We start from the raw sequence: 18,027 nt of genomic DNA on the forward strand, positions 1-18,027 counted from the left end.
GTAGTGGTGGTGGTGGTGGTAGCGGTGGTGAAAGGCGGTAGCCGTGGTGGTGGTGGCGGTAGTGGCGGCGGTAGCGGTGGTGAAAGGCGGTAGCCGTGGTGGTGGTGGCGGTAGTGGTGGCGGTAGCGGTGGTGAAAGGCGACGGTGGTGGTTGCATCAAACGGTGGCGGTAGCGGTGGTGAAAGGCGGTGGCAGTGGTGGTGGTGGAAAATGGTGGACAATGGTGAAAGTCAGTGGTGGTGGTGAAAGGCAGAGATGATTGTGGTGGAAGGTAATGGTGGTTTTTGGATTTGGAATATGAGGGTGTTTTGGGAAGTCAATTTTTTAAAATAAATTACTTGGGAATAGAATGACCATTCAACAGGTTTAGTTGTGGAATGGATTTTCATTCCCAAGAATGGCAATTCGCACTTTAAGTTACATACCAGACAAATGAATGACCGGAATGGGCATTCCATTCTGTTTCATCCCTGCACACTAAACATAGGATAAAATCATTCCACCTTCAAATAAAAGGAATGATCATTCCATTCTCATTCCATTCTAATTCATTCCACCACACCAAACTAGCCATTAATATACATTCCACCGTTTCATGTGAAACAAAATACATCTAAGCGTTGATGACAATTGGGTCAATTCAAGAAGTAGTAATGACTTATTTACATGAATGACACAGTAAGTAAAATTAGGATCTTTTTTATATTTCTTTTAATAAAAAATACCATAATGCATTACAATGCCACTAAAGCGAACCAACACCTTGTTTAGTTCAACCGGTACTCCTCTAATCAATCTAACAACTAACAATAGGTGAGACTCAAATTAAGATAATCTTATTGGTGCACTAATCAAAGACAGTGATTAATACGTGTCAATTCGCGGTCCATGATTTAAAGTTGATAGCTTTATCTAATGGGGACAAACAAAAAAATCTAATGGTGACAATCAATTATCAAATTAATCCCAACAATCTTCGATTAATCATACAATACAACTATACAAGACACTCTTCATTTGGACATTATCTAATGGTGTAGTCCATATACTGCTCGACTTTAACTGTGTATCCAATCTCTCTTTCTCTAGTTTATCAGGATAACAAAAAAAAAAAAAAAAAAAAATCACTTTCCATTTAAATTCCATTGAAATGAGAAAGAGGAGAGAGAAAGAAAGTCAAGAATATGGAAGAAAATTTATGGGTTTTTTTAGTGTGACCTCTCTCCTTCAGCCCATGAAAAATCTCTCCTCTCCTCTCCCGAACTCTCCACATCTTCTCTCTCTAAAATCATTTCGGTAACATATACAGAACACATAATACATATTCAGATAAATATATATAAGAAGATAGTTCTAGAGGAAGGAAGGTTAGAGAGAGAGAGTGATAGGACTTTGTCGAGCTCTCACAAGGAAGATGGCTTCGAGGCGCTTTCTCACACAGGTCAGTTCAATCTTTCTTTACAAATCGCATATCATAGATTTGTATATGCTATTTTCCTTTTTTCTTAATGAACATTTCAACAACCCTCTTCGAGTGTTCATGATTTTTTTTTTTTTTTTTTTGCAATTGGCTGTGGTGTCTGAAAACCTAATAATAGAATCAGAAGAGATGTGGATTATTCACGAATATAAGTGGATTTGATAATAATAGTTGGAAGGTTATTTGCAGTCTTGGTGGTCTAATCAATTTGTAGTCTTGGTGGGTTTGGGTTGTGCTGTTGTATTTGTCCAGTACCATACAGTCGAAGAGAGTGTTTTTTCCACATAAAAAATGGAGTCTTTTGTTACAATAGAAGCAGAAGAGAGGTGGTTATTCATGAATCGAAGTCGATTTGCTAATAATAGTTGAAGGGTATTTGTAGTTTTGGTGGTCTAATCAATTTGTAGTCTTGGTGGGTGTGGGTTGTGCTGTTATACATGTGCAGTGACACAGTTACTTTTTTCCACATAAAGATGGAACATTTTGTTACAATAGAAGCAGAAGAGATGATTATACACAAATTGAAGTCGATTTGCCAATAATGGTTGAAGTGTATTTTTTTGGTTTCAAAGCTGAGGGTTTCATTGGAGAAAATTGCATTTTTATGTGTATTTGATTACGGAAACCTGGTTCAGTCAGAACCTGACCATTTGTGAAAGCACAGTTTTTTTCCACAACTAGCTTCTATATCTATCTTTTGCTAGTACTACTTGTTCTGTACTATTTTGGCATGTGTGTTTTATTGTGCTTCTTTTGTTTGTTTGATGAAGGTGTCGTACCATGAAAAAATGTGGGTATTTTGTTGTTTGAATGCTTGCATTTCTTGCCTTTTTATACTTGACCAGTACTTTGTATCGATATTGGTGTTTGTTATCTTCCTTTACTCTCTTAATACTTTGCATTTTTGTTGCAGCAGGTTTTAAGGAAGCAATCACAGTTGCAGCTACTAAACAATCATTTTGCTAGATCTTATTGGACATTTCCAAAGTTCGGAGGCAGCAGATGTATGTATTTTATTGAAATCATTTTTTATGCTACTGTTCATTTGCTATTTGTTTTCCAAGTTGATGATATACAATTAGTTTTGTTCACTTCTGTGGACTAGATATATTTGCAACAAAGTATTATATTTGAGAACCTGGACGACTTTTGTACTAATTAAAATTGTAATACGCAATGTTAAATGAAATCTGACAAGTACAAATTGTGGTTGTTGTAAACATTGATCGTTTGCTTATCAGTTCTTAAAATTTCTTCTGCAAACGTTTTTAATGATTTAATTAGACTCACGAGTTTATGCTTGTTTATGCTTTTCCCACTTGAATTTAAATAAAAGCATGGGGATTGTTGTCAACTGACACAGATAAGCAGCCTGTCAGTAACTGGTATATCATGTATCCAGCAAAGTAATTGTTCGCTACTCAAGATCAAGTACTTTCAATTAGCAGTAAGGCTGGTGTCTTGATTTATTTGATTGTTATGATTGAATATATCCAAGTTTAATTGCACAGTTTACTGATGTGACTTTCTCCATGCCAGTTGCAACTTGCAACCTTCTCCATAGTCTTATAAATCGGTGCAATGGAGTTTTCTCATTTGTTGTTAGAGACTCACTGTCTGCATTTTTGTCTAGCATAATAAGAGGCCTGCACGTGCTGGATCCTGTCTACCATCAAGACCTTAATTTTATCTTGTACTATTTAGGTGGAAACTTATCCATTGGATTATCTTTCAACTCCAGTAGAATGTTTATCCAAAAAGCACTGTTTTTAGGTTTTTTGAAGTTATGTTAGAAAGAATTCAGCAATGGGAAAGTCTTCAGATCGTAGCATCACAATCTTTCGGACTAGCCAAATCTTCTTCTCCAACCAAGGAGACTTGAACATTAGGATCTTGATGATACTTATTGGACGAAAGAAGATAGGAAGATTCCAAAGATGAAATATCAGTGTGTGGAATTGTGGGATTTTGTCGTCACTTTTCTTGGCACTTTTTATCCATGTTTGTCTTGCCAGAGGCATCTCTCTACATTCTCTTTTTTTCTATATAGAGCATTTCTTATTGGCTTACATAGAATTACTTCATACAAAATACTTGGCTGATCATATTTCTGTTTTACAAAGAAGCCCCTTTAATATGACAAGTGTGTGCCAGTAACAAAACATTTTTGACATGCATCTATCTTTTTATTTATCCTGCATTAATATGACTGTGGCAATGGCATATTCAATTACCCCGTATTATTCAATGTTGAATAAAGTTTTAGCAAGATTCATCTCGATATTGACTATCGTAGTCAAACTTACTTTAGTTTTTTATTTTCCCCTTTTAAAGCTTCTGTCCACAATTCCATTTTAGTGCTTTTCATGTTTGATCAAATAAAGCTTTATTGCCTTACCTTGGATCTCTGCCTGCTTAGTAAAATGCAAGACACGAACACAATTAATTCAATACCAATTCATGCAGTTATATGTTTTAGGTGACCATTGTTATCTCTAGTCTCTAATCACACTTCGTGCCGGAAACAAAAGCAAAGAAGGTGGTCTGCTAGACTATAAGCAAGAGATAAATTAAATAAATGTTTATAGTTTTTTAGTTTGAATAAAGGAAATGTTTGTAATTAATCAGTGTGAATGCAGAGGATTATACTTCTTTTTTTTGGGGGAGGGTGATGGTGATGGTGATGGTGGTGCTTATTTTAGATCCTCAATTAACTAAATCCTTCTTTATTTGAAAGTCAGAGTATAAATATTGCATTACTTATCAAAAAAAAAAAAAGAGTATAACCATTGCATTGAAACGATACCGAGAAAATTTTAGCTTTTAGTTTGAATGGTGGGATCCATCCTTGAATTCCTGGATCATAAACTGTTCTTGACCCAGGAGAGCTTCTTTGAGAACTGTTGGGTTCACTGTATAAATCCTTAACCATTCTGCTACATGTTAGGCCGTATAGATCACTTGAAATGTTGATAATTAGTTTTGAGTTCTTCAAGATTTGTAGTGAATCTAGTGTCCCAGGTAGTAAATGTTTTGCTTATCGTAATGAACTGCTTGGACCATTTGAAGGACCCATTAGATAGTACTGGCAAAGTGAAATTGCATAGTAGGCCAGGCCAATACCTTCCAAGGATTGTGTGTCATCATCACAATAATTCTGTATTTGATAAAGGAAAAGGGTTTTTCCAGACAAGAGTTGACTATGTTTGACTTTTCTTTCTTCTCTCTCCTCTTTTTTCTCTTTTTGATGACGGAGTCTCACTCCGGCGTCAGCCGTTTATGTTCGAGTTTGAGCTATTGGATCTCCGATTTGGTGGTAAGGAACCATGATATGCATCGATCCGATCTCAGTGTTGCGACCTTACCACATCTCAACCTCCATGGAGAAATCAAAAGCTGCTTTATAGGCAATGATTTGGTTTTTAGGGTTGATCATCAAAGCATCAAGGAACGAGAATCTGCCTTGCGATCATGTCTGGTAGGTCGCTTTGACAGAGATGTGGGGAGTACTGACGGGATTGAATCATGGGCGTCGAAAACTTGGAAGGTTTCAAGTGGGGTGAAAGTTTCTCCTTTACCCGACGATCTGCTATTGTTCAGGTTTCCATCAGAAGTTGAGGCCTTAAGGGTTTTGGATGAAGGGAGGAAGAGATGGGGCGAAACCTTATTATCCATCCACATTTGGTACTTCGCGGCTGGTTGTTTTGCTGTAAAAGAGAGAATAATACGAAGGGTGATCTTGTTTGGTTTGCCCCTCCATCTATTGTGTAACAAGCTATTTGAAGCAATTGGGAACCTATGTGGTGGATTTCGAGGTGTCGAGGCAGACGTTTTGGTGAATGGATAGAGAATCCTCCTCTATGTTTCCGTCGGAAAAGTGATAACTGAGTATGTTTTTGTTGAGGACCAACGAGTGGCTTTCAGGGTTAATCTAATAGAGGAAAACACACCTCGCATCCTTTCGAAATCCTACTATGGTCTTGGAGAGAGCCCACACATCTTGGCTGTTGCAACTGAAGGTAGTCGCCGGAATGCACAGAACCACCAAGGCGTTGAAGGAAAGAGGCGACTGCCTTTTCACGCGCCAGAAGCGCGTAGACGAGGCAGATCCAAGACTTGTGTTAATCATGCCCTCAGTCATCGCCTTTCGTTCCCTCGTAATATCCACGCTAACGGATAGCAACCACGTGGCCATGATCGTGGCATTAAAGAAGATTTTTATGCAGCGGGTTCTGTTGGGCCTAAGCGTGGATCTACAAAGGGCTATGGGCCTAACATTACAAGTGGGCCGCTAGTTCATCACGGCCCACAGGAGATTAAGAGGGCTGCTTAACGGGGCTGTTTCCTTTCAAAACGAGACCAGCCCACATTCTATAAGCAATTTGAAGAGAGAGGTTTTACGGGGCCCAATAATAAAATCTCAGTCTCTTTTATTAACTCCAAGCCCAGCCCACCTACTTCTACAAAAATAAGCCATTCATAGAGCCGTCATTCTAATGACACCTCTGCAACTTTTTGGAATTCACCGGAGAAGAAGAGATGGATGAATTTATCTGCTGCCGCAGTTGGTGGAGGTCCTGTCAAGAAGGGTTCGTGTCACTCTTAGTGTTGCGTAGGTATCTCAACTTCATCCCTCTCTGATTCTACAGAGCCGAAGGGACGAATTTTCAGATCTTCGTCTCAGTACTTTCACAGTGGAGTTAGATGGTCCCGAAAAGAAAAGCAGAAATGGACTTCTTCTTTCGTTCCAGGTATGCCCTCAGTTTCACATCCTCAGAGCTTTAATATTCCATCCTCCTTTTCTATCCCTTCTTGTGAGGTGTTGAGGAGTGCCGGCGTTGTGACAGAATTGGAAAAGAGGCGTGGGCTGTCAGTAACGGACATTGGAAATGACCTTATGCATGGGCTGAATATAGAAGGAAAGGAAGATAGTGATTCTGGTGTTTCTAAGCAGATGGAAATCACTGACTGTGCAGTCAAGAAATTTTATGAAGGGGTTACAGTCTGTGTGGGAAGAGATTTGCATTTTCAGTTATCTAATGATGAGGCTGTAGCTCTGTTCAAAGAGCTTCGATTAAGTGCAGCTTTGAAAGGCCTTAACTGCATGCCTTCTGCAGCGGCTGAGGAGAATGAGTGGAAGATTCGTTGGGTTAGACGATTTTGCTACAGAATCAGATTCTTTTTATGAGAATGACAAGAGAGTTTGAAGAGGAGGCAGTTGATGATTCGGGATCTATCCAACAGGTTTGTTCTAGTGAGCTTGCACCCTAGATGGAGAATGGTTCTGAAATCCTAGTGGTTCCTCCACTAGCTATGGTGCGACTTGATGAAGAGGTTGCTGACATGGGAAAGATTGGGTAGTTGACAATATTGGAGTCACTAGTGAGCTGTTGGGAGTCTCTTCAGAAGGTAATGACGATCAGACGTTATCCATCCTTCAAGCAATTGTGGAAGGCAGAGGGGTTGCAGTGTCCAATGAAGTTATGAACACGAAGCCTTTATCGTCTTGGAAAGGGGCACAGGATATGAAGAATCTTATATCTGAAGTCAAGTACGAAGGGAAAAGAGGATAGATGAATGAAAGGGGAAGGACCAGGAGTAGGAGTCTTAGGAAGGGTGGAGGGGAGATGATTTTATTAGGTTTTTAATAAACCTACGAATCATTACATGGAATTTTCGTGGTCTCAATGATCCGAATAAGAGAAGGGTGGTGAAGGTAGCTTTAAGGAAGTGGGGTGCCCAGGTTGTTTGCTTACAAGAAATGGCATCCATTTCTGATGGGGTGGTTAGGAGTTTGTGGGGGAGGAAGGTTTGTGGAATGGGAGGCCTTGAATGCTATAGGTACTTCGGGTGAGATTTTAACCATGTGGGACAGTAGATGGTTATCTCAAACGAACGTGTGGATGGGGATATTTTCTATGTCTTGTATGTTCAATATGGAAGAGGACAATTTCAAATGGGTTTTTATTGGACTCTATGGGCCGGTTGTGGATGATGAGCGACCCATCTTCTTGGAGGAGCTTAGCCATGTCCAAGGATTGTGGTCTCTCCCTTGGTGCTTGGGAGGGGTTTCAACTCTGTCAGGTCCCTATCAGAGAGGTCTACTAGGGGAAGAAGGTCCTTGGAAATGGATCAATTTTTTTATTTTATTGATGAGCATCTTCTAGTTGACTTACCAATGAAAGGTGCAGCCTATACTTGGTCAAATGGCAGGGATCCAATCACTCTTTCAAGACTGGATAGATTTTTAATCTCTGGGAGTGGGAAAAGAAATTCCCGGATGTTATTCAGGCGGTGTTAGCAAGGGTCACCTCTGATTTTGTTTCTTTGGTCTTGGATTGTTGGGGTTTGTGTTCTCGAAGATCCCCGTTTAGATTTGAGAATATGTGGTTGTGAGCGAAGGATTTCCAAGGGCAAGTCAGATCTTGGCGGGAGGGAGTCATTGTTTCAGGTTCGCCCAGTTTCATAATAACAAAGAAGTTAAGAGCTCTCAAATTCGCTCTTAAGCAGTGGAACAAGGATGTTTTCGAGAATTTGGAATGGAGGAAGAACAGAGTCCTTGCTGATTTTTCCGAGATTGATCGTCTTGAGGAGGCGGGAAGGGATGTGGAGTCTCTACGTTCTAGTAGAGTCTCCTGTCAGGCGATTCTTGCTGAGATTGCTAGTATGAAGGAGATCTCGTGGAGACAAAAATCTCAGGCTCTTTGGCTAAAAGAAGGAGATAGGAACACAAAATTCTTCCACAGATTAGCTAACGCTCATAGGAGGAGTAATCATATCGGAAGAATTCGGGTGGAAGGTGTGGAGCTATGGAGAGAGGAGGAGGTGCATAACGGGATTGCTTCTTTTTATTAGGAGCTTTATACCGAGCCATTAGTTTGGAGACCCAAACTTGATGGTCTCCATTTTGAGGCTATTTTTGAGGTGGATAGAGATAGGATTGAGAATCCTTTTATTGAAGAAGAAGTTCTAAAGGCTTTATCAAGTTGTAATGGGGACAAAGCTCCGGGGCCTAATGGTTTTACTATGCGCTTCTTGATGGAAAGTTGGGCGATAGTAAAAAATGAGGTAATGGGTACTTTTCAGGAGTTTCATTCTTCTGGCGTCTTTGAGAAGTCGCTTAATGCTTCATTTATTGCCCTTATCCTTAAGAAGGGAGGTGCTTCTGACATAAAGGATTTTCGTCCAATTAGTTTGGTGGGTTGTATCTACAAACTTATTGCTAAGGTGCTCGCTCTAAGGATGAGGGAAGTAATGGATGAGATTATTTCGGATTCCTAGAACGCTTTTGTTGGAGGACGACAAATTCTTGATTCAGTTCTTATTGCAGGCGAATGTGTGGATTCCAGATTGCGAAGTGGTTTTCCTGGAGTTTTATGCAAACTTGATATTAAGAAAGCATACGATCATGTGAACTGAAATTTCCTACTCTATCTGTTACAAAGAATGGGGTTTGGAAGTAAATGGAGGAAGTGGATTGAGACTTGTCTTTCGTCTTTCAAGTTTTCAATTCTTGTGAATGGTTCTCCCGCTGGTTTCTTTGGTTGCACCCGAGGTATAAGACAAGGTGATCCTTTGTCATCTTTCCTTTTTCTTCTTGTTATGGAGGGTTTAAGCAGACTTATGCACAACGCAGAGGACTTTGGTTTTATTAAGGGATTCAGAGTGGGTAGAGATTTAGTCCATCAGATGGAGATTTCTCATTTACTTTTCATTGATGATACCCTGGTTTTCTATGATGCTGATGTGTCTCAACTTCGTTATCTAAGGTGCATCCTGACTTGTTTTCAGGCGGTTTCTGGGCTAAAGGTCAATGTGGCTAAGAGTGTGCTTGTCCTAGTAGGGAATGTTCAGGATATCTCCTCTTTAGCTGCAGTTCTTAAATGCAGGTGGGTTCTTTCCCTATTCCTTATTTGGGATTGCCCCTAGGGGTCTTTTTAAAGATAGTGGGGAGTTGGGATTTAGTGATTGACAGGTATGTGAAGAGATTGGCAGGATGGAAAAAGCAATACATGTCTAAGGGGGATAAAGTTACTCTTATTAAGAGTATGTTATCGAGCCTTCGCACTTATTTTCTTTCTATGTTCCAAATTCCTTGTTCCGTTGCGGATAGGATTGAAAAAATTCAACGGGATTTCCTATGGGGAGGAAGGGGTGATGAGTTCAAGTATCACCTTGTCAGATGGGAGCAATTTTGCAAGCCTGTGAAATTGGGTGGACTTGGCATAAGACGATTAGTTCCTTTCAATCAAGCCCCTCTGGGTAAATGGTTATGGAGATATAGGAGGGAAAGACACCGTCCTTTGCGCAGGTTAGTCTCCTGTCGGTTTGGGGAAGAGGATGGTGGTTGGTCTACACGTCCGGTTACTCTTGTGGGAGGAGTAGGGATGTGGAAGTCTATTCGGAAGGGTTGGGACGCCTTTTCTGCTCATATCAGATTCAAAGTTCGTGATGGACGTCATGTTCGGTTTTGGGAAGATCTTTGGTGTGGTGATCAACCACTATCTCGTACATTTCCTAGATTATTCAGTATTGCAGTTGATAAACACGCCTATGTAGCTGATTATTATCATCTTGGTAGCAGTAGGATTACGTGGGATGTGCACTTTCGGCGCTCTTTACAGGACTGGGAGATGGATGAGGTATGTGTTTTTTTGGCTCTTCTGTATCGACAGGAGGGTGTTGGCAGAGATAATGACGATTTGATTTGGGTTCCTTCTTCCCACGGTCGTTTCGAAGTAAGATCCTTGTTCTAATGTCTGTCTAATTTTGTTAATCGTGACTTCCTATGGAAAACTATTTGGCAGTTCATGGCTCCAACTAGGGTGGCTTTCTTTGTCTAGACCTTTGGGGAAAGATTTTGACAATTGATAATTTGAGGAAACGGGGCAATTGTATTGTTAATTGGTGCTGTCTATGCAAGAAAGATGGGGAGTCTGTTGATCACCTCTTTATGCATTGCCTTGTGGCGAACGACTATTGGAATCTTATTTTTGGGTTGTTTGGCATGTGTTGGGTAATGCCACGATCTACTAAGGAATTGATTCATGTTTGGAGAGGATGTCGGGTGAGAAGGGATGTACGCGATTTCTGGAGAATTGTCCCATATTGTGTATGGTGGTGCATTTGGAAGGAGAGAAATAGTAGAATGTTCAAAGAGAAAGAGTCGTCTACGGCAATGGTGAAACTTTAAATTCTTTGTTTTCTTTTCAATTATGTGAAGAGGAGCTCTTGCTCTTCTTCTGAAGATTTAATTATTTTTCTGGATTCTTTGGGGCCTTAGTCCCGGTTCCATTTCTATATAAGGGACGCGTTCTCCTTTTGAACGCCTTTTTTTATGTTATTGTTACTTATCAAAAAAAAAAATTCTGTATTTGATAAAGATTTGGAGCTTTAATAATAAATTTACTTATTTCTCGCTTGAAAACTTTACATAGCACAGAGAAAACCATGGACAATCAGAAAGATGAAAGCTGCTCTAATTTTTACACTAAATTAATTCCTAATGGTGAAAAAAAAAATTCTTTCATGCCTCTCATTAGTAGAGGTGAGTTTACAAAAGAAGGAATACAATTCTGACATCAAATATGAAGTTGATTTTCAAATTTCCTTGATAGTTGTGCTAGGGTGTATAATTGAATCTTTCTGCTGTGTAATGCTGTATGCAATTTTTAGTTCAACTTATGTAAAGCAAAGTTCTGTAACTTTTTCTTGGGAATCCACTGACCAGGCATTATGTGAATTGAAATCATATATCTTCTACAAATAATAATTTATTGATTTTCTTCCTCTCTGTGTAGGGAGTAGGCTTCAAAGTGCTCAAGAAAGGTTTCAGTCAAGTTATGTTGGCAGTTTAGCTCGCAGAGTACGGGATGCAGATAGATCAAGTGATGCTGCATATCTTAAAGAGCTTTATCATCGAAATGATCCTGAAGCAGTGATAAGGCTCTTTGAAAGTCAACCTTCATTACATTCTAACCCGTCAGCACTTTCAGAATATGTTAAAGCATTAGTTAAAGTTGATAAGCTGGATGAGAGTGAGTTGCTGAAGACGTTGCAGCGAGGTGGGTGTGGGATGAAATTACTCTTTTGGCTTCAGATGTTTTTTTTTTTCTTAACCATTATACCATATCGTTCTTATGCCTTGTTATGCTGTTTTGGGAACTAGCTAACCCCATTCATTTGTGTAAAGACAAGAAGGCCTTTACATTCCTCCTACCTTGATTGCCAATCGGATTTAGTCCTTTTTCCCCCCTTTGAGTAGGTTTTTGCTTCCCCAGGAAGAAATTTATTGACCCTTGGGAATTTCTGTTTGGTGGGTACGCTTGGAGTCTTGGTCACCTGGGTTGGATGTATTTCTAATTAATTTTGCCTTTATTTCGAAACTAAATTATAAGAACAAGGATCAGTAAATGGATAAGGATAGATTTTTTCTTTCTGCGTCAGTTTTCCTTCGCTTGGAATGTGAATGACTATATATGGTATAGTTTTGGGCATTTAACTTAAAAAGGTAAATAAAAAACGTTACTCTTAAATGTCAAAAATCTCTTTTATTGAGAACCTGTGTGCGGATTTCATATGTTCTGCTCTTTCCAATTTGATGTTTATGATTTTATATTCTTTCCTTTAGTATTTTTCTGGTGAACCTTTTTTGTAGTTATAAGAAGTATGATGACATTGCTTGTTTAAAATGTTTCTGTTTTGTGCCGAACATTGAAACACTTTCGTGTTTTAAAATTACTTTCGTGTTTCATAATGGTGAAATTTCTGCACTAGTCTTAATCAATAATCTTGGTTGCAATGGTGATGCTGTAGCAATATGGAAGCAAAAATTATATTATCAGTTTATAATTAAGTTTTGCAAGGCAACAAAGCAGGAGTGAACATGACATGCTTAACTCATAGGTTGTGGTCATGAAAATAGAAGACAAATGGAATGACTAAAATATTCAACTTGATATACTGTGGACCACTCAAATTTACATGTATTTGATTTTTAAGAACATAGACCTACCCCCTCCCCTGCATTTTAAATTTCAATTGGAGTAAATGTGAGTTCTTTATAGGAATTGCAGGTGCTGCTAAATCATCATTTGAGGAAGAAAGCTTAGCTGGTCTTTCAGCTTTTAGGAATGTGGGAAAACCTACAAAAGATGGTGTCCTTGGAACTTCCAGTGCACCTATACATATGGTGGCTACAGAAGGAGGGCATTTCAAAGAACAGTTGTGGCGTACATTCCGTGCTTTGGGTATGGCCTTTCTCTTAATTTCAGGTGTAGGAGCACTCATTGAGGACAGAGGAATCAGTAAAGGTATTAATATCTCATGATATTGCAGGTACCTCTATTATTTGATTCATATTCATTTATAATTGAGTAAGTGTTTTTTTTTTTTCTATTGCTGTTGGCTTTTCAGGACTTGGTCTAAATGAAGAGGTGCAACCCACCTTGGAATCTAACACGAAATTTAATGATGTAAAGGGTGTTGATGAGGCAAAAGCTGAGCTAGAAGAAATTGTTCACTATCTTCGAGACCCCAAGGTATATGCCCCTGGACCTTGTGGTCTGTATGTTTGGTGATTTTTTTTTTTTTTTTGGGGGGGGGGTTAAATGAAAATATAATCACTTTTTAATCATGTAACAACGTGTACTTTGCCCTTATTTTTTTTTATTTTTTTATTTTTTTTTTGTGTGTGTGTGTGTGTGTGTGTTGGGGTGGGGGTAAATGAAAATATAATCACTTTTTAATCATGTAACCACTACTTTGCCTTTTTTTATTTTTTAAAATTTTAAAGCTACTTCCTGGGCATGCTTATCCATGCATAGCGAATCTAACAATATGCACAACATATTCATTTATATGTTACCATTTTTCTCCCAAATCTACCAAGTAATTTTGTTGTGGAAATTCTTTCTTGGGATGCCAAACATTGCATTGAACTGAAAGCAGTTGATCTAATCTTCAGTTAACATAGATAATCTGTTTCTTAATTGTATAAAGATGTTTAAATTCCCTTGTTTTCAATTGTTATAGCGCTTCACTCGCCTTGGTGGCAAGCTCCCAAAAGGTGTTTTACTTGTTGGTCCACCTGGCACTGGCAAGACTATGTTAGCAAGGGCTATAGCAGGAGAAGCTGGGGTGCCTTTCTTTTCATGTAGTGGCAGTGAGTTTGAAGAAATGTTTGTTGGTGTTGGAGCTCGGAGGGTGAGAGATCTCTTTTCTGCTGGAAAAAAGCGGTCACCATGTATCATATTCATTGACGAGATAGATGCCATAGGAGGAAGCCGTAATCCGAAGGACCAGCAGTACATGAAAATGACATTGAATCAGTTGCTTGTTGAATTGGATGGATTCAAACAAAATGAAGGAATTATTGTTATTGCCGCTACTAATTTCCCAGAATCGTTGGATAAGGCACTGGTGAGACCTGGACGGTTTGACCGTCACATTGTTGTTCCAAATCCAGACGTGGAAGGGCGGAGGCAGATTATGGAATCCCACATGTCGAAGGTATTGTTACTTTTTGAGAAGAAATTTATGATTCGTGTAGAAGACTAGGCTAGGTTTTGCAATGTGTTAATGTCCCTTGGCAGAATTCCAGTCATGATACTTGAAAGGGCTTTGGCCTGGCCTATGTTCATGGTAGACCTTATATCCTCTTTCTTAGTGCTGGCTTGATGATGTAATTGCTACCAGTATGTGAAGGGATGGACCTATGTGAGGCCTAGTGGGGGCACTTGCCCCCGTTGGATGTCTAAAAAATCATATTTTTATCTATAATTTTTTTTATTTATTAATTTCATAAATGCCCCCATAACTTTAATCTTTTACCCCATTGCTTTTTTTCTTCTCACACTCGTGCCCATACACATAAACAGTAGCCAAGAACTCTATTATCTCTGGTCTCCATCTCAACTATCTTTCCTTTCATCATCCGCGGCCCTCTCTTTGAATAACTAAATAAATAATTTTCTTTCTATTCTTTTCGTTGGCAATCGATCTCTTCATTAAGTGTAGGTCCTAAGATAGTGAGAAAAGTCCTAATTAATTTATGGTTGAGATGAAAAAAGATAGAATATATGTATTAATATATTTGCGTGTGACCTTGCCATTGATAATACTAGTTATGACTGTCACACGGAGATTGAGAAATAAAAATTTGGCAATGTTGGTTTTTCTCCTTCTAAAAATAACATATGTACACATTTTACCCTTATGGGAACTTGAACTTAGAACCTTTCACTTTGAGAGGTAGGGGAGATACCATTGAGTTACTATCCTTGGTGGTATATTTAGTAGTGTTGCAATATTTTTTAAACATGAAACTAGTTAAGGACAATTGTGAATGTATTTTACTAAAAATATTATCAATCTATAATTTTTAATATGATATTATTTTAGTTGAATTTTTTTTACATTTATTATTGTTTAAAGTCAACGCTACCCATTGGAAAACTTTTTTACCATCAACTGCGGTATTAAATTGCCCTTAAAAAGAAGACAAACCCAGTCTCTGAAGGGGTTGCCTTCATGTCCAAAATAGAAGAAGTAACTGGGTTTTTATGGCATGTGCAATATGTTCCAGCGTGCATGCTTATGGTGTTGGGCCTGGGTCACCCTGACTAGATCTTGGCACATTGCTGGGCCCTCCTATGATATGAAGTGAATATACTTACTGGTATTTTAATTCGTTCTATATTTCTATTTTCTATTTCTTTCACTGCAAGAGGAATAGGTTCAAGTATTTGTAGAATTTTTCTCTTAATGTGTATGAATGTATGTGTATATGCATGTAATAGTTCCAGTAGTTGAATTTGTTTTGTCAAATTTCGAAGTAATGCAAGTTATACTGGCCAATATGGCAACACCAGTTGAAAGGCGGCCCAATCCTCTTTATCTTACAACCATGAAATTCGTTGTAGACCCTTGTTTGCATTTATTTAATAAAATACCTCATATACCGTTATGCAATTACCTTTTGTTTGATTGTTTTTGTTTTCTCTAAGTTTTTTGAAGCGTAACTTCCAAATTGCAATACAAATACCGTTTGACAGGTTCTGAAGGAAAACGATGTTGATCTGATGATCATTGCCCGAGGAACTCCTGGGTTCTCAGGTGCTGATCTTGCAAACTTAGTCAACATTGCTGCTCTCAAGGCTGCAATGGACGGTGCCAAGGCAGTGAGCATGGCTGATCTAGAGTATGCAAAGGACAAGATCATGATGGGAAGTGAGCGCAAATCAGCTGTTATATCTGAAGAGTCAAGAAGGCTGACAGCTTTTCATGAAGGTGGCCATGCCATTGTGGCTATCCATACAGATGGGGCTTATCCAGTGCACAAGGCAACAATTGTTCCACGAGGGATGTCTCTTGGCATGGTTGCCCAATTGCCTGACAAGGATGAGACGAGCGTATCTCGTAAACAGATGCTTGCTAGACTTGATGTTTGCATGGGGGGCCGAGTTGCAGAAGAGCTCATCTTTGGAGAAAATGAAGTTACTTCAGGTGCATCTTCTGATATCCAGAACGCAACTAAAATTGCCAGAGCTATGGTTACTAAGTATGGTATGAGCAAACAAGTTGGGCTGGTTACTCACAATTATGATGACAATGGAAAGAGCATGAGCACTGAGACTAGGCTGCTCATTGAGGAGGAAGTGAAGGAATTCTTGGAAAGGGCTTACAACAATGCAAAAACCATTCTCATCACCCATAGCAAGGAGCTTCATGCACTCGCTAATGCTTTGCTTGAGAATGAGACACTTACCGGAAGTCAAATCAATGCCCTGCTTGCTCAGGTCAATTCTCAGCAACAACAGCAACAGCAGCAACAGATAGTTGCGCCACAGAGCACTTCACAGTCCAGTCAGGTGCCTCCTTCAACACCCAATGCAGCAGCATCTGCCGCTGCCGTTGCAGCAGCTGCGGCAGCAGCTGCAACTGCTGCAGCCAAGACAAAAGGTGTTGCTCCGGTGGGATCTTAGCATGAAAGATGCGGATTTGATCCATGGCAATTGTCTTTTTATTTATCGAATCCATTGTGCATATAGTTATTTACATGCAAGCCTGTTGGCTTTAAGAGTTGCTGTACTTCCATTGCGGCAGATGAGGTTCTAATTGTTTACCATCATTTGGAAGTGAATGAAAGCTTTAGAAGCTAATGGCAGTAATGCCACTATGTCAAGTGTTGCAGTTGTATTTCAGTCATTGGGCATTATTTATGTACCTTTTAGTTTTCTTTGGCTATACGGTTGACACAAATTTCATTATGAATTTTTCCTTCCTTTTTCCTTTTGTCGTGTTCTTCTTTTTATTGAGCTGAGTCTGTATGCTCACTATGAGATGAATTGTAAAGTTTGTAATTCAAGAGGTCCTAGTTTTGTTTACAATTTGCTTTGCAGGTGCTAAAGTCTTGCAGACTTTTAAGGAAATTAATTTTCTATGCAAGCGGTTTGTCTTGGATGAATTATAACTTATAATTTGTACCCTCAATTAGGTGTTTTGGGGGGTTAACCCTTGGCTTGGCTTGAATGTTACAATGGAATCCAGACCTGTAATTTAGTGTCTATATATATATATATATATATATTGGTGACAAGGAAATGTACTAATCAGGCACTCTTAGGACTTGAGGCTACAACGTAAACCCTAGATAGTATCAGTAGATATTTTCATTGGTCTTTTTTGGTGCTCTGATGTACAAAGATTTGTTTCCCTTTGAGTCGTTTGTTCAATTACATCTAACCTTATTGTTTAGAATTATTTCATTTACCAGTGTTTGTAGAATTTTGGAGGAATCCACTTTGTGAAATTTCTTAAGCTCTCAAGGTTTTTTGTGCTGGCCACTGTTATGTGGATTCTCTGAAACTGCTTTACATTTGGATATATTTGATATGACCATAGCAGCTGTAGTTTTGTTTAAATCATCTCGATTGAATTTCATTTCATCTTCTTTACTTAATTTTTTTCTGCAAGTTCTAAGCTTATCAGTATTGAATGATGTGTAAATCATTACATGGATGTAACTTTGACTTGATCTGAATGTCCAAGATTGAAACAATAACGGAATAACAATTTACGCATTGCGGTGTTGAAAGAGTAGGCTTGTACAAATTTTTAAAATGACTAGGGTTTACTTTTCTAATTTTTTTGAAGTTCAGCTCAATTTTGATCGAACAGTAATGTGGTACGGGGCCAATGCCAACCTAACTTATTGTGATTAATTTCCTCCAACATCTCGACGGTGTAACAAAAACAATTTTTCATTCTTAAAACTGTTACAAAATTTTACATTCTACCCCCTTTTTAACTAAAGCAGAAACATTCTCATCTATTTGTTTTCATAATTCATGCTAACCATTCTACCCCTTTTTAACTAAAGCAGAAACATTCTCATCTATTTGTTTTCATAATTCATGTGGTTAGCATGTTATGGATCGAATGAATTGTTATATGTGCATATAAATTTTTAAACAAAATGCTGAAAATAGAGTTTGTATGATCAGAATTCACATACATAGTATGATATATACAAAGTAGACGAATAC

General features: G+C 38.7%; 1 protein-coding gene across 3 annotated transcripts; it reads left to right on the plus strand.

Moving 5' to 3' along the window:
• The first annotated feature begins 1,042 nt into the window (after nt 1–1,042).
• LOC132303686 (ATP-dependent zinc metalloprotease FTSH 4, mitochondrial-like) lies at nt 1,043–16,774 on the plus strand. 3 transcript variants are annotated; one of them, XM_059801050.1, is made up of 7 exons: nt 1,043–1,441; nt 2,394–2,484; nt 11,281–11,544; nt 12,556–12,792; nt 12,896–13,020; nt 13,514–13,990; nt 15,535–16,774. In XM_059801050.1, exons 1-7 carry the CDS (start codon nt 1,415–1,417, stop codon nt 16,462–16,464), a joined length of 2,151 nt encoding a protein of 716 aa, XP_059657033.1. In that variant the 5' UTR covers nt 1,043–1,414; the 3' UTR covers nt 16,465–16,774. The 3 variants fall into 3 exon arrangements, with proteins under 3 accessions (XP_059657033.1, XP_059657031.1, XP_059657032.1); XM_059801048.1 differs by having other exon boundaries at nt 1,044–1,441; nt 12,547–12,792; XM_059801049.1 differs by having other exon boundaries at nt 1,044–1,441; nt 2,397–2,484; nt 12,547–12,792.
• Nucleotides 16,775–18,027: the final 1,253 nt, after the last annotated feature.

This window comes from Cornus florida, unplaced genomic scaffold, assembly GCF_030987335.1.
Source record: "Cornus florida cultivar Cherokee Brave unplaced genomic scaffold, ASM3098733v1 CherokeeBrave_3.0.0_Hap2_Chr04, whole genome shotgun sequence".
NCBI classification, from domain to species: Eukaryota; Viridiplantae; Streptophyta; class Magnoliopsida; order Cornales; family Cornaceae; genus Cornus; species Cornus florida.

Coding starts and splice junctions, on each gene's coding strand:
- LOC132303686 (XM_059801048.1), top strand. CDS start 1,415: ATGGCTTCGAGGCGCTTTCTCACACAG. Junction 1,442..2,393: donor CGAGGCGCTTTCTCACACAG/GTCAGTTCAATC, acceptor TTTTTGTTGCAG/CAGGTTTTAAGGAAGCAATC. Junction 13,021..13,513: donor ACTATCTTCGAGACCCCAAG/GTATATGCCCCT, acceptor CAATTGTTATAG/CGCTTCACTCGCCTTGGTGG.